The following is a 23,715-nucleotide window of genomic DNA, read 5'->3' on the forward strand; positions in this document are numbered from 1 at the left end:
TTATGTTCATCCGATAAGTAGGTATTTGGACATGCGATTTCCTCTCATAAGATGAAATCAGCATCTGGACATGCGATTTCATCTCATGAGATGAAATCTCAAATCATCCAGAAAGACATAATTTGATATTGGAAATCATGATTTCAAAAAATATAAATGTAAAATTTACCCCATACGTTTATATTTTGTAAACAAAGACTCATAAATTGATAGATATATCTACCAATCATGTTTACCAACTATAAGTTGGTAAATATATTGTTCTTACCATATGGGAGGATTATATTAAAGAGTAGTTACATTACTATTTATGTTAAAAAAAAATTTTTATTGAATTAAAGTTTGATCAATTGATGTTGTATTTTTTTAGAAAAGCCTTCTAGTAGCGTATTAATTTTATTATAAACTATGATTTACTAATTTGATAAGATTATATACGAATTGAGAAAATTTTGATGATTTTCATAACTTTAAATTTTCATATTTATAAAAAAAAATTATAACTTAAAAAATTTAAATTATATATCCTATATAATCTCATCTTAGGATTTCATCATGTCTAATCGGCTCCTTATACCAAGTCAGTAAATGCTTGGATGTGTGTTGAAAAGAAAAGGACAGTCAAATATTAGGAGCTTGACCGTTCTTTACATTGTCGATTAGTGAACATCACATCATCTCATTATTCTTTTCTGATCACTTGCTTTTCTAACCATCAAATCAAAGGGATACTATTTTATTTTATTTTACTACCTGTGAGACATATTGTCCTTCTAAGCTTAGTAGCATCAAATGTTAACAAAATAAACTACATATACTGTGTAAATATATTAATTATTATGTACTATAAACATTTTTTTATGACATAGGAATCCGAAGACAAAATACCATACTGTCGTAGGCAGAGGATTACGACAGAGGATTTGAAACCTGAGACCTCCATTATGAAAGTCTTATGCTCAACCAACTGAGCTACCCTTGCGGATATATTATAGACATATATTACCCTTAATATATAGATTATATGAATTCGAACATTCTTGATAAAATTTCTAGCTCTGCCATTATTTCCTGTGCTACAAGAAAACAAATGTTTAGTTAATTAGACGCGTATTTTAGAAAGAAAAAAAAGATTTTAACATTTCATTTTCACTTCATATGCACCTCATACTTTAAAACAAAATATAAAACCAATTCAATTATCACTATTAAATGCAAATACAAATTTCGTACCAATATGTAGCAGAAAAGTCTTATCATATCACTAACGTGAGTCCTTTAAATTCAACGATATTTAATAAGCAAGATACTTGTGACATTCAAACTTCTTGTCCTCTCACTTCCCTTTATTGGAAAGAGGAGAATTGGAGAATATATAACTGTTGATCTTGTAAATTTTGAATGAAAAAGGTTTTACTATTACTGGATAAAATTGTTAATCCTACTGGATAAAATTGCTAATCCATAAAAGGTTTAAATATGACTGGATAAAATTGTTAATCCTACTGGATAAAATTGTTAATCCATAATTGTTAATCACAGTATGACTAGTAATAGTAATAGGATATATATTTAACTGTTTTATGAGATTTTCAATTTGCTCAAAAGGAATTTTTAGACCGTGGTCAAAAAGATTTATAAATTGCAAGGTAAATAAAAACAGGGCGATTTACTAAGTGACTATCTCAAAAAGGGACAACGATTAAAATTGTCACTTTTCTGATTAATTTTGACTACCACCAAAAATTGTGTTGGGGCTGTAAGTATATGTTTATTCTCAACTAAAGATCTTGGGTTCGAGTTTAGAAAATGAAATTGCCTCTGATAAGGAGTGTTTTACCCCAAAAACGAGACTTCTCGGCGCGAATTCATATTCGAGGCTCCAAGCGTATATCAATTATCAGATATCGAGTGAGGAGAAAATAAAAGAATAGAAGATCAAAACTGGGTATTTGCTAAACTATGCCTTGTTGATGTAAAATGTGACAGCTAAACTATTCAAAAAACACACTTGTTGATGTAAAATGTGACAACTAAACTATTAAAAAACACACTATAACATCTTTTACAAAGTCACAAGTAAATAATGGTAAATCATAAGAACAACGAAAGCTACTTCATTGAAATATTTACTTTTCACATGACTTGGCCTGGGGAATTACCTTTATTCCCACCATTATCAGTACTAGTTTTCCAGCACTATCAACATTATTAAATAAAAAATCTCTGAGTTTATAAATAATTATACATGAAAGAATGACATACAATTTTATGTGAATGATCAATATGTATCGTCATGTTGTAACTTATTTATCGGGGTCAAAATAATTGGATATTGTCTAAACTTATGAATTTATGGTCAAAATAATTGGATATTGTCTAAACTTATGAATTTAGGATCACCCCTTTATTTTGATATATTTATCATGGTTGTATATATGTTTGAAGAGGCATGTCACATTGAGAGTGTGTTGTATGACCTCTTGGTAATACTACAACTGTTACACTGTTGGAATAATTATACAAGAAAGAATAACAAACAATTTTCTGTGAATGATCAATATGGATAGTCATATAGTGATTGATTATCGAGGTTAAAACGATTGGGTATCGTCTAAACTTATGAACTTAGCATTACCACTTTATTTTGATAATATTTATCATGATTGTATATATGTTTGAAGAGGCATGTCAAATCTAAAGCGAGTCATATGGCCTCTTGCTAATATTACAATTGTTACGCTGTCATACCTCTTGATAGTAGTGGACGATGTGAGAATGTTTTCCAGATCTCTTAGGTCCATCTATAAAAAAGCAATCATCTTGTTCAAGAGTCGAAAGTGTGCAATATGGTCTTGAATTTTTGTGCTTGTTCAAGATTTAACATTGATTGTGCATGGAAATCTTCCACAGGCATCTTCACATGTACATACATTTCTTCGATTGTTTCTCTATATTCTCAAAGAATATTTGGACGCGATTGTTGATTGATTTTAGATATATCACATGCATTTTTCAGCACTCTTATCCACACTCTTCAAAACATAATAGTTTTTAGTGCGCTTTAGGCCTGAGCATTAGGGGAGCTATGTATCCTTCTAAAGTCTTCTGACATATCGTAATATGTTTCCAAGAGTATTCTAACAATTGTTAGATTATGATGAATTGAATAGTGTCGTTGCAGAAAAACATATAACAGGTTTCTAATTAAACTTTCATTGGTCGTCTACATAAGTTCGAGCGAACAAGTGACAATATGACCATCCACATTCAACATTCACAGAAGGATCTCCTATATTCTCTCATGTAAAACTAGTTACTCAAAATTTTGCTTAAAGAATAGCGATACTATTTTACGACAATATGTATTTTCTGACATGGCATATACGTGCAACACAGGTGCGGAGAAATTAGTTACATCTACTAATAAAAAAATTAAACAGTTTTAAGTATGCCTCTGCTCCAATTGGTATGGATAGCCATTTTTAGATATTTAGAAATCTTGGCAGATTATTGATTCAATTCAACTTTCGTGATTAGTAAAGTTTGTAAAGCGGTTGCTTTTATTTATGAAACGGTCAACAAAACAATACATGTAAGCATATTCAATAACTTATAACGGAATAACTCATTTATGATATAACCTTTTTTTTCACTTGAATCTGATACCCCTATAGTAATAATAAATCCGAGGGTGGCTCCAAAGCGGAATTGACCACTAGGTCTTGTTTGAAACTCCAGTAATTAATTTCTCCATTAGAGAATCATATTTGATTATTTTTTTTATTCAATTCAACATTCGTGATTAATGAAGTTTGAAAATCAGTTATTCTTATTTATGAAAAGGTCATTCGAGTAACATTTAAGCGCTAAAGTATAAATGTATAACTCATTTACTGCTTTGATCTTTTCTTGACTCAAATCCTATGCCCTGATATAAATGGTATAGTCGAGGACGACTCCATAGCAAAATTGATCAATGAGGTTTTATATCCTGACTTGGTATGCACGTGCAACACATGTGTGGAGAACTAGTTACTTCAACTAATAAAAAAATTAAACAATTTTAAGTATGCTTTCCAATTTATATCAATACCCACTTTTAGATATTTAAAAATCATGGTAGATTATTCGATTCTATTCAACTTTTGTGATTAATGAAGTTTGTAAACCTGTTGTTCCTATTTATGGTTTGTCAACGAAACAATATATGTAAGCTTATCCAATAAATTATAACAGAAAAACTCATTTAATGTTATAATCTTTTTTTTTAACTCAAAACTGATACCCCTATAGTAATAATAAAGTCGAGGGTGGCTTCGAAGCGAAATTGGTCAGTAGGCCTTGGTCGAAACTCGAGTATATTAGTTTCTCGATTAAAGAATCATATTTGAGATTTTATTTTTTTGATTCAATTCATCGTTCGTTGTTAATGAAGTTTGAAAATCAATTATTCTTATTTATGAAAAGGCCATCCGAATAACATATAAGCATATCCAATAAATTATAAATTGGAAGTTTATTGTTTTATGTTTTGTGTGAGACTATTTCATTTTTGTTGGATTTTGATAAATCATAAAATAGTCACTGGGACCCACCCAGTGACCTTGCTTTAAAAAAAATTATAGCTTTGATCTTTTCTTGACTCGAATCCTATACCCTTTTATAAATGGCATAGTCGAGAACGACTCCAAAGCAGGATTGATTAATGAGGTTTCATTTCCTGACTTGGCATGCACGTGCGACGCAAGTGCGGAGAAACTAGTTATTTCTACGAATAAAAAACTTAAACAATTTAAAGAATGCCTTCTACTCCAATTAATATGAATATCTACTTTTAGACGTTTAAATTTCTTAAAAGCTAAAAAAAAAAAAAGATGTTTAAAATTTTTGGTAGATTATTCGATTCAATACAACTTTCATGATTCATGAAGTTTGAAAACGGTCGACAAAACGATATATGTAAGCATATCCAATAAATTATAACGGAATAACTCATTTAATGCTATAATTTTTTTTTTAAACTCGATTTAATACCCTATTGTAATAATAAAGTAGAGGGTGACTCCAAAGCGAAATTGACCAAAAGGGAACCTCTAATCGACCTGGATATATAAAGAATTCTCGATGTCGAGAGAGATTTGAGATTCCGTAAGTAACTCAGTGAGTACCTTCTAAGAAGGATTTGGAAGAAGAAAATGAAATAGGAACAACCGCACTAGTCGTAATAGATCGACTTTCATGCTAGTTCTTGCCCCAACATGGCGGAGGAGTAAAAAGCAACTTTCGATTCAAATTAGAGAAATGACTTGGTCGAAACTCTAGTAATTGATCTCCTTTAGAGAATCACATTTGAGACTTCGTTTTTTTTTTATTATTTAATTCAACGTTCGTGGTTAATGAAATTTGAAAATCAGTAATTTTTATTTACGAAAAGGTCATCCGAATAACATATAAGCATATCCGATAAAGTATAAATGCATAACTCATTTACTGCTTTGATCATTTTTTTTACTTGAATCCTATACCCTTATATAAATGGCATAGTCGAGAACGACTCCAAAGCATAATTGATCAATGGGGTTGTATTTCCTGACTTTGCATGCTCGTGCAGCGCACGTGAGGAGAAACTAGTTACTTCTACTAGTTAAAAAAAAATAAAAATTTAAGTATGCCTTCTCCTCCAATTGATATGAATATCCACTCTTAGATATTTAAAAATTATGGCAGATTATTTGATTCAATTCAACTTTCGTGATTAATGAAGTTTGTACACCGGTTGTTCTCATTTATGAAACGGCAACAAAACAATATATGTAAGCATATCCAATATAATTATAACGGAATAGCTCATTTATTGCTATAATCTTTGTTTTTATTTTTTTTTACTTGAATCTGATACCCCTATAGTAACAATAAAGTCGAGGGTGGTTCCAAAGCAGAATTGACAAACAAGACTTGGTCGAAACTCCAGTAATTATCTTCTCCATTAGGGAATCATATTTGAGATTTTTTTTAAACCCATTCAACATTCGTGGTTAATAAAGTTTGAAAATCAGTTATTTTTATTTATGAAGAGATCATCCACATATAAGCATATCCAATAAAGTATAAACATACAAGTCATTTACTGCTTGTGATCTTTTCTTGACTCAACTCCTATATCCTTATATAAATGGCATAGTCGAGAACAACTCCAAAGCAAAATTGATCAGTGAGGCTGGGTCGAAATTCCAGTAGGTAATTTCTCCCTTGTTATAGAACCATACTTGATCTTTTGATAATTTGAAAACTTATGAGTCAATCTCAGATTCTAGATATACATATATATTTTTTTCTATTAATATGATTACTTTGACATTTTTTCTTTACTATTACTACAAAATATCGTAGTAACACTAGCAAATAACTTAGTGTTAAATATCAAATAACTTAAACTTGAGTATGAATTAGGACTTAAATTCTCCAAATATTTGAAATTAACTTTACTCATAATATAAAAAAAGAAAAAAACATATACTACTAGTATATGTTATAATAGGTCTAAGCCGAAGGTTTATCGAAAACAATTTCTCTATCCTATAACACAGGGATACGATCTGCTTACGTTGTACGCTCCTCAGACCTCACTTATGAGATTACATTGAGTATGTTTTTTTTTTCTTTTTGTTCCATCCGGTGTCCGGTATTCACATTGGAGTCTCACTAATCCGGATTCGCGCCGCGTAGAGCCTATTCAGGGAAAGCGCTCCTTACCAAACTTTTTTATGCTTAAAGCTTAAACCCAAAATCTCTGATTAAGAGATGAGCGATCTCATTCATTGCACCACATCCTCTGCTCGTTGTGTTGTACTTGAGAAATATTTGAAAAGTTTTTGTAAATGGACTTTCGAATACCAATGAAGTAAAAATACAATAAAAGAAAAGAAAAAAAAAGGCCCGCTACATTGCCCTCATTTTTTGTCCTCTTTCTATCATTTCATTGAAACTACAGTCTTTATACCTCTTTAACACTCCCTTTTGCAAAATTTGTTCTTCTCTCAATGATGGTAACTTTTATTTTTTCTCTTCAGTAAGTTACAAATCCAAGATTTCCCCTTTTTTATGTCTCTCTTTATACATAGCATAAATTAGGTGTGTATTTTTTTTATTCACTTATAGACTGTACACTTACTTTATACAACTTGGGGTTTTTGAATCTTTTAAAGATTTTGTGTTTTCTTGAAATTTTATATCTTTTTGAGTGTGGGGTTTTTTAGATCTTGATTAGTTACTGTTTATAGGCTATGCTTGCTATATTCTGAATCTCAAACTTGTTGTAATAGATTTGCTTTTTTTTTTTTTTTTGTGTGTGTCTTTAATTGAAATGTGTTCAAATAAAGCAAAATGGTTACATAAAGATTTAGTGTTTTTTTGTTTGTTGTTTTGTTTTGTTCCTCTAATTGTGTAAAGTAAGATGGGTAAATAAAGATTAATATAGCTGACCCAACTAGTTTGTTTGTTGAAGTTTAGTTGATTGATTGAGTATTTTTACTTTGTTTGTCTTGATGGTTGTTTGAAACTATTGCAGGTGAAATTTGTTGTATGTAAGTTGGCTTTTTTAGCTTTAGTTGGTTGTTTGAAACTATTGCAGGTGAAATTTGTTGTATGAAATTTGGCTGTTTTAGCTTTAGTTTTTCTCTGTACATAGCATAAATGGGGTGTGTTTTTTTATTCACTTAAAAATTGTACACTTACTGTTAACAACTTTGGATTTTTGAATCCTTTAAAGATTTTGTGTTTTCTTGAATTTTTATGTATTTTTGAGTGTGGGTTTTTTAGATCTTGGTTAGTTATTGTTTATAGGTTATGAATCTCAGATTTGTGAAAGATTTGTTTTTTTTTTTTTTTGCTTGTAATTGAGTAGTTATGTTGGAGTGAAATGATTGAGTAAAGTAGAATGGGTATATAAAGATTAATATAGCTGACCCAACTACTTTGTTGTTGAAGTTTAGTTGATTTTTTGGTTGATATTCAGTTGTGTGGAGTATTTTGACTTTGTTTGACTTATTGTTTGTTTTAACACTTTTGCAGGTGAAATTTGTTGTATGAAAGTTGGGTTTCTTACGTTTAGTTTAGTTCTGTTTGCTGTGGTGGGTTTGAATTTTTGAGTTTTGGGGTTAGTTTTTACTGGATGTGAACTTCAAAATCAGAACTTTGAAAGATTTTAGGATTTTTGGGTTAGTGTTACGTTGCCCGTAGTTGTGATTGTTGGAATGCCGGGAAAGGAAGATGCATCGGGTGGTGGGGCTGATGGTTCTCAGGACCCGTGCCAGCTGGCAAATGGTCGGAGAATGTACTGGCGGTCAGCATCATGGTCGTCTTCGAGGACTTCATTGCCTCCGCTTAACCCAGATATCGAAAAAGATGGGTTGGATCCAAATGGAAGTAGTAATTGTTCTCAGGGTAGGAGGCAGCCTTTAACCCCTAGGTCGAGTTTCAAGGCTAGGTCGTGTCTGCCACCGTTGCAGCCATTAGCAATTGCTCGTAGAAGTCTGGATGAGTGGCCGAGAGCAGGATCCGATGATATTGGAGAGTGGGGGCCACTTCCTTCTACCCCCAGTAGTGAGAGGCTTAAGTTGGATTTGTCAAACATACATAAAAATCCACCAGAGACTAACGGTGGGCTTGTGAGAAGAGAAAAGATTGCTTTTTTCGATAAAGAGTGTTCGAAGGTGGCCGAGCATGTTTATCTAGGCGGGGATGCGGTTGCAAGAGATAAAGATATACTAAAGCAAAATGGAATCACACATGTTCTTAACTGTGTAGGGTTCGTATGCCCTGAGTATTTCAAGTCCGATTTCGTATACCGGACTTTGTGGTTGCAAGATAGCCCGTCGGAAGATATTACTAGCATTCTTTATGATGTTTTCGACTACTTTGAAGATGTCAGGGTGCAAAATGGAAGAGTTTTCGTTCATTGCTGCCAAGGGGTTTCCCGGTCGACCTCGTTAGTTATTGCTTATCTTATGTGGAGAGAAGGACAAAGTTTCGACGATGCATTTGAGTATGTAAAGGCAGCGAGGGGTATTGCGGATCCCAATATGGGTTTCGCTTGTCAGTTGCTACAATGCCAAAAAAGGGTTCATGCTTTTCCTTTGAGCCCGAGTTCGTTATTAAGGATGTATAGAGTTGCGCCTCATTCGCCGTATGATCCCTTGCATCTCGTCCCGAAAATGTTAAACGATCCCTCTCCATCGGGATTAGATTCCAGAGGTGCATTTATTATACATATACCTTCTGCGATCTATGTTTGGATTGGTAAGAAATGTGAAGCAATCATGGAAAGAGACGCCAGAGGGGCTGTGTGCCAGATTGTTCGTTATGAGAAAGTGCAGGGCCCGATCATAACTGTTACGGAAGGTGAGGAACCTTTGTACTTCTGGGATGCTTTTTCCAATTTCCTTCCGTTGATGGACAAATTAAAGAACGGAAGGGACGTTGTTGAGTCGTCGAGTAAAGTTTGCCCAGGGGAAAGAAAGGTGGATATGTATAATGTTGACTTTGAGATTTTCCAAAAAGCTACTTCGGGTGGCTTTGTGCCTCCTGTTTCTTCATGCGAGACTGAACATGAAATTGAAACCCGCCTTCCTGTTAGAGAAAGTTCTTGGAGTATGCTAAGGCGAAAGTTTGTTTCCGGGAATATGAAGGATTTTGTCTTTTCAACAAAGTCTGGTATCTCTAGAATCTATCCTGATGATTCTATGTTTGCATCTAAACAGCTAAATTCTTCTTCAATGTTGTCTTCATCGTCTTCATGTTCATCTTCTTCGTCATCAGCCTCACCTTATCTCTCTCCGGACTCGATCTCGTCTGATTCGAGCATCAATTCGAAATGTCTTTCTGATTCTCCACTTGTATCACCTTCAATCATCCCTTCCAAGATTTCTCCACAGTCCATATCTAAGACTTCAAAGTATATCGATGTCAACTTCACTTCCCCAAAGACTTCTTCACAATCGGCTCCTGCGCTATCTAAAAAGTTTCCCCTTTCTATCGCCGAGCGGAGAGGCAGCTTGTCGAAGTGTCTCAGGCTGCCAATGCTGACTGAAGTGAAAAATGAGTCTTTAAATGAAGCAGCGATTGGAGGCGAGATTTTACAGTCCCCACAAGAGATAAAGGGGAGTAAAATCGATGAACTGCAAGGGTCTTTAGAGATTCTAAGCATTGTTAATCCATCTGATAAAGAAGCTTCTGTTTTTAGTGGCTTTCATGAGTCATGGGAGGAAAAACCTGTTGTATATCGGTGGCCCAGCTTGGAGAAACTTGCTACTTGTAGCATTGATGATTTGGATTCTAAGGGTGCATATATTTTCATTGTTCCAACTTCAGGTTTTGGAAAAGAGGCATGTAAAGCTGTGTATGTTTGGGTAGGAAGGTCTTTTAGTTGTGAGATTAGCAAGATTCGGCAAGTAAACCGCAAAGGGCTTGTTGGTGATCCAGGGGAGATTGACTGGAAACAGGCTGCTATAGATGTTCTTCATCAAATGGTTCTGCCAATTGACACTAACATTAAGGTATATCACTATTTCATATTCTTGTACTATTGTTGCTTTTCGTGATCTAAGTTCTAGAGCCGCTACTACCCCTACATAGTTTTCATATATGATTTTTTCAGCCGCTCATATCAAAGATACTCCCTCTGCCCCTATGTGATACTTTTTGATTTTCGAGATTGAAACTTCTTAATTTTTACCATGTGTTTGAACATAGAATTTTAATTATTTGGAAATAAAATATACATAGTTGGAAACTAAGGAGCCGTTTGGACATGATTTCATCTCATGCGATGAAGTCATGAGATGAAATCATGTTTGGACATGCAATTTGGATTTCTTAAGTTGCAGTTTTTTTTATAAACATAAAAACCCCACTAGTTGTGAAAACCATCAAAATGTTCACAATTCTTATACAATCTTACCAAATGAGTAAATCATAGTTCATAATAAAACTAATATGCTACTAGAAGGCCTTTCTAAAAAATACAACATCAATTGATCAAACTTTAGTTCAATAAAAAGAAAAATTTAACATGAATAGTAATGTAACTACTCTTTAATAATCCTCCCACATGGTAAACATGATTGGTAAATATATTTTACCGACTTGCAGATTAATATTTAATACAAATGGTTGGTAAATATATCTACCAACTTATGAGTCTTTTTTTACAAAATATAAACGTACGGGTCAAATTTTTTACAAAATCCCAAATCATGCATTTTTGGATGATTTGGGATTTCATCTCATGAGATGAAATCAGAGATGAAATCGCATGTCCAAACGCTGATTTCGTCTCATCATCTCATGAGATGAAATCGCATGTCCAAACGCCTACCAAGTAAAAAGTACTACTCCCTCCGTTACCTAACACCCTACATGACATATTTAAGACCACAAGATTCAAAGGGCATTTTGGTACATTACATACATCTTTACTTTAAGACCACAACATTCAAGTCTTGTTTATTTTCTTGAACTCCGTGCCCAGTCAAAACCAAGACAAACAAATTGAAACAACGAGAGTATGTAGTATGTGGCTAGAATCAGGAAAGTGCCTTCATCCTTCACCTTTGAGCTACTCTTAGTTTTAGTTAATTTAGCACAAGATATGATTTCTCGTGTGATGCTGTTCAAGGTTTTGGAGTATAGTGCTGTCGTCGTGCTGGGACGTCGTTCTAACCCCAGCACCACCGTTATAAAAAAAATCATTTTGCACTTGGCTTTGATTATTTTTTATTGAGCATATTTGGCACTCACGAGTCACAAGTTGCAGGATGATGTGTACTTTGTATTGTTGTATGATGTGTTTTATCTCAATGCTCACTTTATCTAAACATGCCATTGACAACTAGGTTGTGAAAGAAAATGAAGAGCCTGCTGAGTTCCTAGCATTATTGAGTTAGCCGTAAAGCTAACATGATTGAGGACGCATCACGAATCCCAGTAGATGACTTCCTCTTCCGTACAGTTTCAGCTTCCAAAATTTTCCTGCAACAATTTTCTAGCTTTTGAGTGATGTCCACCTGGCTATAATGTGTAGGTATGTGTCCAAAATTCTACTGTGAATATAGTACCTGCAACATCTAGCTTGGCTTGAGATGTTTGGGAAGGAATTCTTCATGGTTGTCATCTAAAAAGAAAATTCTCTAGACTTGGGGAGTTAAAAACCACTCCATCTATTTCAATTTGTATCTTACTTTTCTTTTATTCTTTTTAAAAAAGCAATGCCACTTTCTGGTAGCTTTTTAATTCCAAATCCCGCATGGCATGTTTAAGACCGCAAGATTGTAAGTGCATTTTGGTACATTGTACATATGTTTAGTATAACACCACAAAATCCAAGTCTCCCTTATTTTCTGAATTTTGTGCCCAGTCAAACTAAGACAAAATAAAATGGAGGGAGTGGTATGTTTTGATTGGTAAAACATCGTCTTTACGAATTTCTTTACGTAGTATCAGAATCAGTCTCATTCCTGTTCTTGATTTTTCCTATGTGAGCCCCATGTTATATTGTCTATGCTTCAAATGACTTGTCTTGAGCATGGGAAGGGGAGAGGGTGTTCATTTTCTCACATTGGTTGAATGAACGAGTTGTTGTCTCCTTATATGGTCTTTGGGCACTCCTGATCTTGTGAGCTTTGTGGTTAAGTTAGCTCAAAGTCCATTTTCTTTACGGTGAGCTCCCGTGATATTGTCTATGCTTCGTCCTTGCCATGGTTGGGGGTGGGGGGGAGGGGGGGCTGGTTGTGAAGTTTCCTAGATTGGTTGAGGGAACGAGCTGTTGTCGCCTTATATGGTCTTGAGCACTCCTCATCTCATGAGCTAGCTTTAGGATTGAGTCAGGCTCAATGTCGCCCGTTTTTCTGTACGGTTACGGTAATTGACTGTTATGCTGTTTCTTGCGCAGGGGGCTGCTTTTAGAAGTTGTCAGAGGTGGTTAACCTGAATGTACATGTACAGTGCTGCAACACCCGATGACCCTTAGAGGCAATTTGCTGACTTAACTACTTTTCATTGTAAATTTGCCATGACTTAGAAATTAGAAATTTCACTGCCAGTTTAGTCTCTTAATTCAATAGTTACGTCTTCCTTTCATTCTGTACATTGCCTTTGCGCCAATGATTTTCAAAACTGCTGTTGGTTCCAAGCCATTCTTAACGATTAGATGGTACTTAATACTTTACAATTATGTTTACTCATTCCAAACTTAATGATTTAGATAAACTATTCTTCTATGTTGCAGTTGGTGATTGTGTTTGATCAACATTTTTGTTTAGTGGTAAAAGCATAGTTTGAACCTTTGCACACATCAATGCACATCATGGTTCGAACCTTTGCACACTTCAGTGAGTGTTATGGGGCGAAACCTTTTTACGTACAAAAGAATGGTATTTGGAGAAGAGTTGAGAGGTGGATCTATTATCCATTGAATTTCGAAAGCCACTAACCTTCAAACTTTGTTATAGACAAAAGAATGATGTTCGGATAAGAGCGTCAGGGTGGACGTATTATTCATCGAGTTTTGAATGCCAGACATAGGTAGAATACGTATCTAAAGGAAGTAATTCTAATATAATAGGAGTAACATATATATTGTGCTAGTTTTTGGATTAATGACTATCTACGCTTGTAGTTGCAGTTCCCAAATGCACCTAAGAAATTGCATTGATGCTTTTCTTTTTTAAAACTCAATCTATAAAATTGATTTCGTAATATCACTAAAATTTAGAAACAACTTTTGGATTCAAAACCAAATTAAGTCGCATATGAAGGTTTGACTGAGTTTAAGGCACTTAGTATAAAACGTTGATATATGTATAATAGCAAGTCACATATATATAATGCAGTCAAACTTTTTTATGATGGCGTCATATCTTCACACATTTTTTGACTGCTTTAGTGAAATGTTTTAATAGAAACATATAATATAATATCGATTTCAAAGAAACTAGGCTGTTATAAAGGATAGTTATTTTAGAGAGATTGACTGTACATTACAAAAAGAAATTAAGCTATTCATCATCTACATTTATTTGGTAAACGAGAGGACCCAAGGTATATCAAAGCTCTTGATCAAGCCTTTTCCTGCTTTCTTCTCGATTATCATAACTCTATGAATTTAAGTTCCGTGCTCTGATAATATATAAATCTTTTTATACCATTAGGTTAAATTATGAATATTTCAAGGAGACTTCTAGAAAAGTTAAAAGTTCTTGCGACTATTGTTTAAGTTCAAGCGAGAAGGGAGAGTCTAGTAACATATAACTTTGGTTCAAACTCTGTATTTGTCTTAAATATTCATTAAACATTTATAGATTATTAATTCAGAACCCACTAACTTAAAGAGATTAAAATTTGATCAGAACCTATAAGATTCAAATCATGACTCCGCCTTTGTTTACGCTATCCTCCAAATAAAATTTTAGAAGGACTACTGAGAAACAATTGCATTCTCATATGTTAGTTTTCGACTTAAATTGAATTGCGTGATACCTGCTTCACAGTTAAACTAGCATTGTTAAAATTAATGTTGCACTTTATATTAAGCTAATTAGATGCAGGACTTGGAGAAAGATTAACCTAGTTCCACATCGTTAAGTGAAGAAGATATAATAGTAGTAACTAGTAAGGTTATACTATAAAATAGGGCCAAGTAAAACGAAGAGACATACTTACCTGGACGGGGTCAATGGGCGATCACTAAGGCCCATGGCCTAGGCTGGTGACCTCCATTGCACTTTGGAGGGGTGCCCGCCTAAGGTCGGCCCAAGTGGTCGAGCCTACGTCATAATTTGTGGCAGCGGGGGCCTGCGTTCGCGCGGCCCCTATCCAGTTCCTAGTCTAATTATTTTCTTGCCGGTCTCATTTACAGGCTTATTTATGAATTTTGCTTGAGCAGCACATTTTCAATAGTATATACCTTTTCCAGTTGCAAATTGTTGTTCTGCTCAAGTTCTAGTCAGACTCATGGTTGTGTATCAACTCATAAAAACAGTAAGGAAATAAATATTCCTTCGTGTATCAAACTCATAAAAACAGTAAGTAATTAAATTTTCCTTTCTTTTCTCGCTTTGCCTCCGACATCGATCAGCTAGCGATTTGCAGCAACATGGAAGGACATGACCTTACTTGAACAGGATCTGTTCTATAGGCTCGTACCACCTTATCCTTGAGTTCTAAGGAGACAGGAAACTAAGTCTGGTGGATGAACTGTCTCCATGAGACTAGAGCGTGATTAATAGCCACCATTGCCCGTTGGGTGATGGTTGATAGTAGAGGATCGTTCTCAGCCTCGTTCGCTGGGCTTGAGATGGTCTCGTGGCTGTCTTGTTTACCTCGAACTTGGGAAATCAATTGAATTTGTATGCGGGTATAGGATATGTGCTTGGATCTTGATATATGTTTGATAGTGGAAAATAAGCGTGTGAGTATTTAGTAATAAAACGGCTAATAACGATAATTTGCTTGATTTGCTATGGACATGAACATTTAGAAGCTCCGTTCAATACTTAATGGAAGAGGCACAATATAAATGGAAATAAATGGCCTTGGCCGGATCAAATATTGAGGGAGAGAGATTGTGTATATGAGCTCTTTTATTATAAATGTTCTTGGAGAGTAAAGGAGCCAACCCCCAAAGGAGGGGGATGTGCTCTTATTTATAGTGGTGCCTCTATGGGCCTCTTCCCATACAAATGATTAGAATAATAATAAAAAGGACAACTCTGAGCAGATTTTGTGGGATTAGGTTGGCCGTACGATCTGACACACGCATGGTTGGTGGTTGACCATGGCAGGACGCTACCGACACGTGGCAACCGCGTAACGGATCTCCCGGATCAACGGCCATGACCAAAACGGACTAACGGCCAGGATTTCCCGGACTAACGGCCACGATTTCCCGGACCAACGGCCACAATCAATTCGGACCAACGGCTATGATCAAACGGACCAACGACCACGATCAATTCGGACCAACGGCCACGATCAATTCGGACCAATGACCACGATCAATTCGGACCAACGGCTATGATCAAACGGACCAACGGCCACGATCAATTCGGACCAACGGCCACGATCAATTCGGACCAACGACCACGATCAATTCGGCTATGGAGAAATCGGACCAGATGACGATCTTCCCTCTTTTCCTTCGATCTCTGGTCTTACCGGTTCTAACATATGTCCGATTTTTACCGTATACATGTCTGACAAACTTCTTACCTCTTTTTTTTTTTTGGCTGATACTATGTGTTATAATGTTTTTCCAATTAGGAAAAGTTAACAACCTTATGACTTATGAGACTACGAATAAGTTTGCAATGATTTTACTTGATAGACTGAGGTAGCGGTCGTTGTACACTCAAAACTAGAGGGCTATTGCACCGCGTTCAACCAAACACATTGCTTCCAACTTGGACCATGTAAACGTATACAGAGAAAATCTTAATTAAAATTACCTAGCTCTGGATTTAGCCTAGCTCAGAGAACTTGTAATGTAGATAAGTTTTCTGATCATTTTTGGTAGTGCTGATTATTGTGGCATTTGATTATAATACTACATTCTGCATTTTACATGCAAGTTTTTAGCCGATGTATACTTGTCACATTAATCTAGTGATGTGTTAGTCTTAGGAATCAAGTAATCTTCAGTTTTACAATAAAGAGAAGCCAGTTGATGTTTTTTTTTTTTCATCTATCAAAAAGCGGAGTTACGTTATTCTACATTTAAAGCCATCCAAATTTTCTTGGTCTTGAAATGTAACAAACCAATAGAGCAAAAATCTGAATTACTCCCAAATTCGTTCTGTAGTGAAAGGAAGATGCAGTCTGGATTGAATACATTACATAGCAAATGGAGCAACTGTGGGAAGTCTTTCTGCAAAAACTGAAGTCAAATGATTTGAAGATCAAAGTGTGATCACTTAGACCCACATCGCCAATAGAATAAGAAAAGTAGTGAGGAGACATTATAAAAAAGGGCGAAGGACAACAAAGAAACATACTTACCTGGACGGGTCAATGGGCGATCAATAAGATCTATGGCTTAGGTTGGTGACCTCCATTGCACTTTGGAGGGGTGCCCGCCTAAGGTCGGCCCAAGTGGTTGAGCTTATGTCATAATTTGTGGCAGCGGAGGCCTGCGTTCGCGCGGCCCCTACCCAATCCAGAGTCCAATTATTTTCTCATATCTCATTAATTGGCGTATGAGCTGTGAATTGCTTATACTACATACCCAATAGTAATTTATATCTTTTCCAGTTGCAAATCACCTCGTTCTTATAAACTTTAAAACACAAATCCTAATTTTGAGATTAGAATTTACAATTGTACCAATAACCAACGTAAACGATAAGTTATCCATGCAACCAAGTCGTTATATTATGTTGTAACGACGCGAATTTCTACAGCCTTACTTGAACAGGATCTGTTCTATAGGCTCGTACCACTGTATCTTGAATTCCAAGGAGACCGGAAACTGAGTCTAGTGGATGAACTCTAGCCATTAGACCAGTGCGTGATTAACAGCCTCCTGGCCTTCAGGTCATGGGTGGCGTAGAGGATCGTTCTCAGATCAAACCATGTGTGCTGGGATGGTCTATTGTCTGTCTGATAGACTCTTTTTTGCTGGTTTCACTCATTTTGTGTCGGCGCGGGAAGGGGCGTGTGGCCCAGTGTATTTCCATCAGTTTCCCCTCAGGACTCATTCGGTTTAAACCATTAACCAAAAGAATGAACAGTTCCTCTAATGAGAGCTGAAACAATGAATATAGATTTCAACTAATATTGTATTCTTTTATATGCTGTTACTACATTGTTTGAAATTATATCTTATTGGTCTATGAACAAAATTCTGCTCGTACAATATAAGGAGTGACTTAGAGAATCTTAATAATAGAAACAGATGCAAGCTTGCAATGAACGCTGAGGCAGCTGTTTTGGTCGTTCTGGAAGTTCTTTGAGGGATTACGTATTGGTGGTTGACTTAGCCATGATTCCAAACGTGTGCGATTTCCTGTGTTACCTTCAGGAAAACGCGGTGTCAAGGACTTAAATTATGCTCGTGATATGTGGGGAATGTCGGTGAATTTGACACAGGAGATCCGTGGTACAAAATATACGACTTACTAGTTAGTTTAATGAACACTATATTGGCGCATCATTCTCAACGTCATCTCATGTTTCTTACTGAAGTAATTATGCAAAGAGGAGGTTGCTTTTAGCTTTCAGGAGTAATCAATTGTATAAAAGCAGCAGCATGTATTGGTCCTTTTTTTGGAAATTGAGGATGTTAGTATTTTTCCTCATGAATTAGCATTCTGTTGTTGATAAATAATACTATAGTCCCACATAGCCAAGTGAAGAAGGCAGAAGACTAGTGAGGAGATACTATAAAAGAAGGCCAAGCGCAACAAAGAAACATACTTACCTGGACGGGGTCAATGGGCAATCATGAAGACCCATGGCCTAGGTTGGTGACCTCCATTGCACTTTGGAGGGGTGCCTGCCTAAGGTCGGCCCAAGTGGTCGAGCCTACGTCATAATTTGTGGCAGTGGGGGCCTGCGTTCGCGCGGCCCCTACCCAATTTTAAGTCTAATTATTTTCTAGATAGTGTCTCATTTACATGCTTATGAATTACTTGAGCAACACATTCTCAATAGTTTATACGTTAGTTTTAGTCATAGTTGTGTGTCAACTCATAAAAATAGTAAGGAATTAAATATTCCTTTGTGTATCAACTCATAAAACAGTAAGGAGATAAATATTCCTTTCTTTTCTCGCCTCCCACAACGATAAGCTAGAGCCAGGGAAGTCTTTATAGTATTTTGCACTAACATGCATGGGTACGACCTTACTTGAACAAGATCCGTTTTAGGGTTTTGCGGCACCTAAAGAGTGGTATGAAAATAGGAAGTCTTTGTATGGGTTAGCAAGCAACTTAAAGAGTAGTATGAAAAGTTTAATGTCTTTGTATGGGCTAAAGCACAGGTACTTAATGTTAATCTTGGCCCTAATGTGAATGTTGTTAATGAGACTAAGAATTTTTTATAGTTTGAAATGAAAGACCTTGGAGAAGCATATGTGATTTTAGGGATTAAAATCAAAAGAACTATTAATAACTTTTCTTTGCGTCAGTCTCATTATATCGAAAAGAAGTTGAAAAAGCTTGATTGTTTTGATGTTGTGCCAATGAGAAAACTTAGCATACACTTGAGAAAGAATAAAGAATCTAGTGTTTCTCAAATTGAATATGCTAAAATAATTGGGAGTGTAATGTTTCCAATGAACTATACTCGGCCTGTATAGCTTATGCTGTTAGCGGATTAAGTAGATATACTCATATGGCCAAACAGACTTGTATAGCATGTTCTACCATGGAATCTGAATTCATTGCGCTCGAGTTGACAGGGCAAGAAACTGAGTGGTTGAGAAACCTTTTGGCAGATGTGCCGTTGTGGGGAAGACAAGCTACACCAATCTCTTTACATTGTGACTCACAGGCGGCAATTGGGATTGCCAAAAATAGTGTTTACAATGGAAAAAGAAGACATATTCACATCAAACATGGTGCAGTTAAACAATTGTTGAAACATGGTGTTATTTTCTTGGAATATGTAAGGTCCGAAAGAAATTTGGCGAATCCTTTAACCAAGGGTTTAGCAAGGAAAATGATCTTTGATAAGTCGAGAGGGATGGGACTAAAGCCCATTGATTGAGGTAATATGGTGGTTACCCGTTTGTGGTCAAACGAAGCCATATATGCTGTCAATATACACTATATTTCCTATCCCTACGGCGTGTGGTAGTGTTTCATAAGGTTGAGCTTAGTTTGCTCTAATGATTCCATAGCCTAAGGTAGTCTATGTTGAGATAGACTCGATGGAATCACCTACGTAAGTGTAAAGGTGTGGTCGCCTTTTATGAAAGACTTGGGTCGTCTTTTTAGAGCACTCATGAGACCCAAGGTGTGTGCATGACCATAAAAGCACTTTGTTAGTATCGCGGAGGTTACACAAAATTAAGGATATCGTAGGTGTTATGGGGGTCTCAACGTATGTCCATTCAGTTCAAAAGTACTTCACTTTGTGGATATTAGTTATTGCCTCATTTCACTATGTGTTAATTCAAATCGAAAGATATTGACACTTAAGTACATGTTCCTTCCTTTCACCTAGAGTCCGTTCTTATTCTTTATCTTTGCATTAGTGGGGGGACTGTTGAAATCATTCCTAGCGTTTGTGATTTTGTGTGATGCAAAAGATACAGATACGTTACAAGGAGAATAACCTATTCATTCCAAATGCATGAATTCTCTACAAACACGTTACGAGGACTTGAAACAAATTCATCCAAATGAATTATGTACCATTTGATGTAATGGTCAATTAATTCCATTAATTTCATTCATCTCCTCTTCTGTAAACTCTCCTAATTGCAAACGTAAAACTCTTGAAAATTTCCTATATAAGAAGAGACATTGGTGAACATAAATACACGAAACCAAAAAAAAAAAACACTCTTCTTCTCTCCTCAAGTTAGTTTCTGGGCAATTATTTTGGGCAACCTCCAATTTCCAGCCACGAGTGCACGTGTTTGGAAGAGCTTTGGAACCTTGGGGAGTGACCGGCCTTAACGATTTGCACCGGAATCTGACCGAAATTGCTTTCAAGGCAGTGACTTGCCACGACACACTGTTTGTGATAATTTGGTTACTATTTTTAATTCCAAGTTCAATATTAATATTATGCTATTTTTCCTAACATTACTTGAACATGATATGTTCTATAGGCCCGTACTACTGTATCCTTGAGCTCTAGGGAGACAAGTAAACCATGTCCGGTGGATGAATTGTGGCCATGAGACTAGAGTGTGATTAACAGCCCCCATTGTCCGCTGGGTGATGGACTAGTAGAGGATCGTTCTCAGCATGGTTCGCCGGGCTAGAGATGGTCTCATATCTATCTGACAGATTCCTCTGCATTCTTCTTTTTTGCTGGTATTATGTGTTATAATGTTTTTCCAATTAGGAAAAGTTAACGACCTTATGACTTATGACCTCCATTGCACTTTGGAGGGGTGCCCGCCTAAGGTCGGCCCAAGTGGTCGAGCCTACGTCATAATTTGTGCTAGTGGGGGCCTGCGTTCGCGCGGCCCCTATCCAATTCTACGTCTAATTGTTTTTGAGTGTCTAATTTATAGTCTTAAGAATTGCTTGCAATCGCCTCGTTCAAATCCCAATTCTGTCAAATAAGAATTCACATGAATTAATTGTGCAAAAAGCATCACTCGGAAGTTGCAAAATTTCATAAGCCACTAATGTCCAAAAAGATAAAAAGAAAAGAAGCATAGTTCGAATAAACAATAAGGTAGTTTGGAGCTTTGGTCATAGTTGCCAGCTCATAAAAATAATAAAATAATTGTGTAATTTTTTCTAAGCCGCGACTTTTATAGCATAAAAAAAAAAGTTAAACCAAATTAGCACAAAAAAAAAAAACATTAGTAGGTTTCACGCACTAAATTAGTGCGTGAAAGGACCAAACTGCAAAGTTGCAGCTTGGGCCTTTCACGCACCAATTTCGTGCGTGAAGGAGGCATCCAAAACCCTCATCATTCTTCCCACGATTCTGTTCTTTCTCTTCCTAAAGGGTATTTTTTTTGTCTTTTTTTGTTTTTGGGAGTGATAGAAACCACAAAAGACGGGTAATCCTTTTTGTTTTTGTTTTTGGGAGTGATAGAAACCACAAAAGATTTCTATCCTGCTTCATGTTGTGCATGCATCGTGACTTCACTCCCTTATGCATTTTAGTTGCTAATATTCTTGTTCATAGATTTCTATCCTGCGTCCTTCCGCTGCTTCTCATCTTTCTTACTGAACAGTGTTTTTAGCTAATTTTTTTTCTTTGCAATACATGGTCAGGGGATATCCATGGTCAGTATTCAGATCTACTTAGGCTGTTTGAGTATGGTGGATTACCTCCAACATCCAATTACCTATTCTTAGGTGGCTATGTTGATCGGGGGAAGCAAAGTTTGGAAACAATATGCATTTCTTCTTGCATATAAAATAAATTATCCTGAGAACTTTTTTCTTTTGAGGGGAAACCATGAATGTGCTGCTGTGAATTGTATATACGGAAGAGAAAGAACAGAAATCGTGATTTCTATCACTCCCAAAAACAAAAAAAGATACCCTTTAGGAAGAGAAAGAATAGAAATCGTGGGAAGAATGATGAGGGTTTTGGATGCCTCCTTCACGCACGAAATTGGTGCGTGAAACTTACTAATGTTTTTTTTTTTTTTTTTTTTTGTGTTAGTTTGGTTCAACTTTTTTTTTGTGCTACAAAAGTCGCGGATTCTTTGTTCCATGTCCCAATGAGTGGTCCTGCCGTGGCCATGAGACTAGAGCATGACTAATAGCGCCACCATTGCCCGCTCGGTGATGGAGTTGTAGAGGATCGTTCTCTGCCTGGTTCGCAGGGCTTGAGATGGTTTCATGGCTGTCTGACAGACTCTTTACCTTTTTTCCCTTATATGTTTTTCCAATTAGGAAATGGTATTCCTCTAAAGCCATTGTCAAGTTTATTCCACCATATGGTTTAAAAAAACAATGGAAAATATAAGTGTAGTATAAACATGCTCTGTTGTTTGTAAAGCTTTTGAGAGAGCTCGATTCCCAGATTTAGTGAATTTTTTTTCTTGGGACAAAGTTGAGCTAATGGCGCATTTGTTATTTAGAACCGCATTTTCACCACTTGGAAATAACTATTGAAAGATCCAATTTTCTGGGAATTTATGCCTAGGCGCGTTCCTATATTCTTATTTCGATGAGCTTGTATAAAGTCCCAATTTAAGTGTCTTACTTTTCCTTTTGGTTTGTCCCAAAAAGAGTGCATTTTTCTATATTTAGTAAGTTTTCTCATTCCAACATTCTACATAGTAAGTTTAAGACCAAAAGATCTAAAGGACTATACACATTTTTATTTTAAGATCTCAAATTAAAAAGTCTTCCTTTATTTCTTAAATTTCGTGCTCAGGCAAACTAAAACACCTAAATTGGGATGGAGGGAGTAGCTTTTTGACTATTTTTTATGTTATCTTCTAGAAAAAAAATAATGACAGGTCTATCGAAAACCAAATGCATTTATACATGTTAGTTTTAATAAATACACAAAAAAGAAAGATTCACAAGGAAGATGCAAGTCTGGACAAGTGCACAAAGGTTGATGTACATAGCAAATGCAGCAACTATGAGAAATATGCAAAAAATGAAATTCAATGATATGAAAATCTGAGGACATTCACTTTCCCACATCGCCAAGTGAAGAAGATAGAATAGTAGTAACGAAATACTATAAGAAAGGGCAAAGGACGATGGAGAAACATGCTTACCTGGATGGGGTCAATGGGCGATCAATAAGGCCCATGGCCTAGGTTAGTGACCAGCCTACGTCATAATTTGTTGGGCAATTCGCAGAATTGCCTTTCTTTTCGGGTGGTTTTTAAATTTTGTTCTTCATATTTGAAATTTTTAAATTTTGTCCTTAGCTAAATTTCATGGGCAGAGTTTAAATTTCGCTATGTCCCCATCGGCATACACTTGTGAAGGAATTAACAAAAGTTATGTTGGACCTGATATATTTATGCCTTATGGGCAGACTTGGCATAAGTAT

General features: G+C 35.8%; 1 protein-coding gene, 6 non-coding genes and 1 pseudogene across 9 annotated transcripts; all 8 read left to right on the forward strand.

Annotated features, from left to right (window-relative positions):
• The first annotated feature begins 6,919 nt into the window (after nt 1-6,919).
• Nucleotides 6,920-13,284, forward strand: LOC132640171 (protein-tyrosine-phosphatase MKP1). Of its 3 annotated transcripts, none has more exons than XM_060356649.1 (4): nt 6,920-7,049; nt 8,074-10,556; nt 11,895-12,082; nt 12,950-13,284. In XM_060356649.1, the coding sequence occupies exons 2-3, from the start codon at nt 8,256-8,258 to the stop codon at nt 11,943-11,945; spliced, it is 2,352 nt and encodes a 783-aa protein (XP_060212632.1). In that variant the 5' UTR covers nt 6,920-7,049; nt 8,074-8,255; the 3' UTR covers nt 11,946-12,082; nt 12,950-13,284. The 3 variants fall into 3 exon arrangements, with proteins under 3 accessions (XP_060212632.1, XP_060212629.1, XP_060212631.1); XM_060356646.1 differs by having other exon boundaries at nt 6,923-7,072; XM_060356648.1 differs by having other exon boundaries at nt 6,999-7,134.
• Nucleotides 13,285-14,710: 1,426 nt separating this feature from the next.
• Nucleotides 14,711-14,870, forward strand: LOC132642933 (U1 spliceosomal RNA). The gene has a single exon (XR_009583410.1). It is a non-coding gene; the product is annotated as a U1 spliceosomal RNA (small nuclear RNA).
• A 291-nt stretch (nt 14,871-15,161) lies between these two features.
• On the forward strand, nt 15,162-15,378 carry LOC132643128 (small nucleolar RNA U3). Its single transcript, XR_009583572.1, has one exon. It is a non-coding gene; the product is annotated as a small nucleolar RNA U3 (small nucleolar RNA).
• Nucleotides 15,379-17,044: 1,666 nt separating this feature from the next.
• On the forward strand, nt 17,045-17,204 carry LOC132642938 (U1 spliceosomal RNA). Its single transcript, XR_009583415.1, has one exon. It is a non-coding gene; the product is annotated as a U1 spliceosomal RNA (small nuclear RNA).
• A 245-nt stretch (nt 17,205-17,449) lies between these two features.
• Nucleotides 17,450-17,662, forward strand: LOC132643127 (small nucleolar RNA U3). The gene has a single exon (XR_009583571.1). It is a non-coding gene; the product is annotated as a small nucleolar RNA U3 (small nucleolar RNA).
• Nucleotides 17,663-18,464: 802 nt separating this feature from the next.
• Nucleotides 18,465-18,625, forward strand: LOC132642934 (U1 spliceosomal RNA). The gene has a single exon (XR_009583411.1). It is a non-coding gene; the product is annotated as a U1 spliceosomal RNA (small nuclear RNA).
• Nucleotides 18,626-20,801: 2,176 nt separating this feature from the next.
• LOC132643130 (small nucleolar RNA U3) lies at nt 20,802-21,017 on the forward strand. Its single transcript, XR_009583573.1, has one exon. It is a non-coding gene; the product is annotated as a small nucleolar RNA U3 (small nucleolar RNA).
• A 57-nt stretch (nt 21,018-21,074) lies between these two features.
• On the forward strand, nt 21,075-21,202 carry LOC132642940 (U1 spliceosomal RNA; annotated as a pseudogene).
• Nucleotides 21,203-23,715: the final 2,513 nt, after the last annotated feature.

The sequence above is a fragment of the Lycium barbarum genome, chromosome 5 (assembly GCF_019175385.1).
Source record: "Lycium barbarum isolate Lr01 chromosome 5, ASM1917538v2, whole genome shotgun sequence".
In the NCBI taxonomy this organism is placed as follows: domain Eukaryota; kingdom Viridiplantae; phylum Streptophyta; class Magnoliopsida; order Solanales; family Solanaceae; genus Lycium; species Lycium barbarum.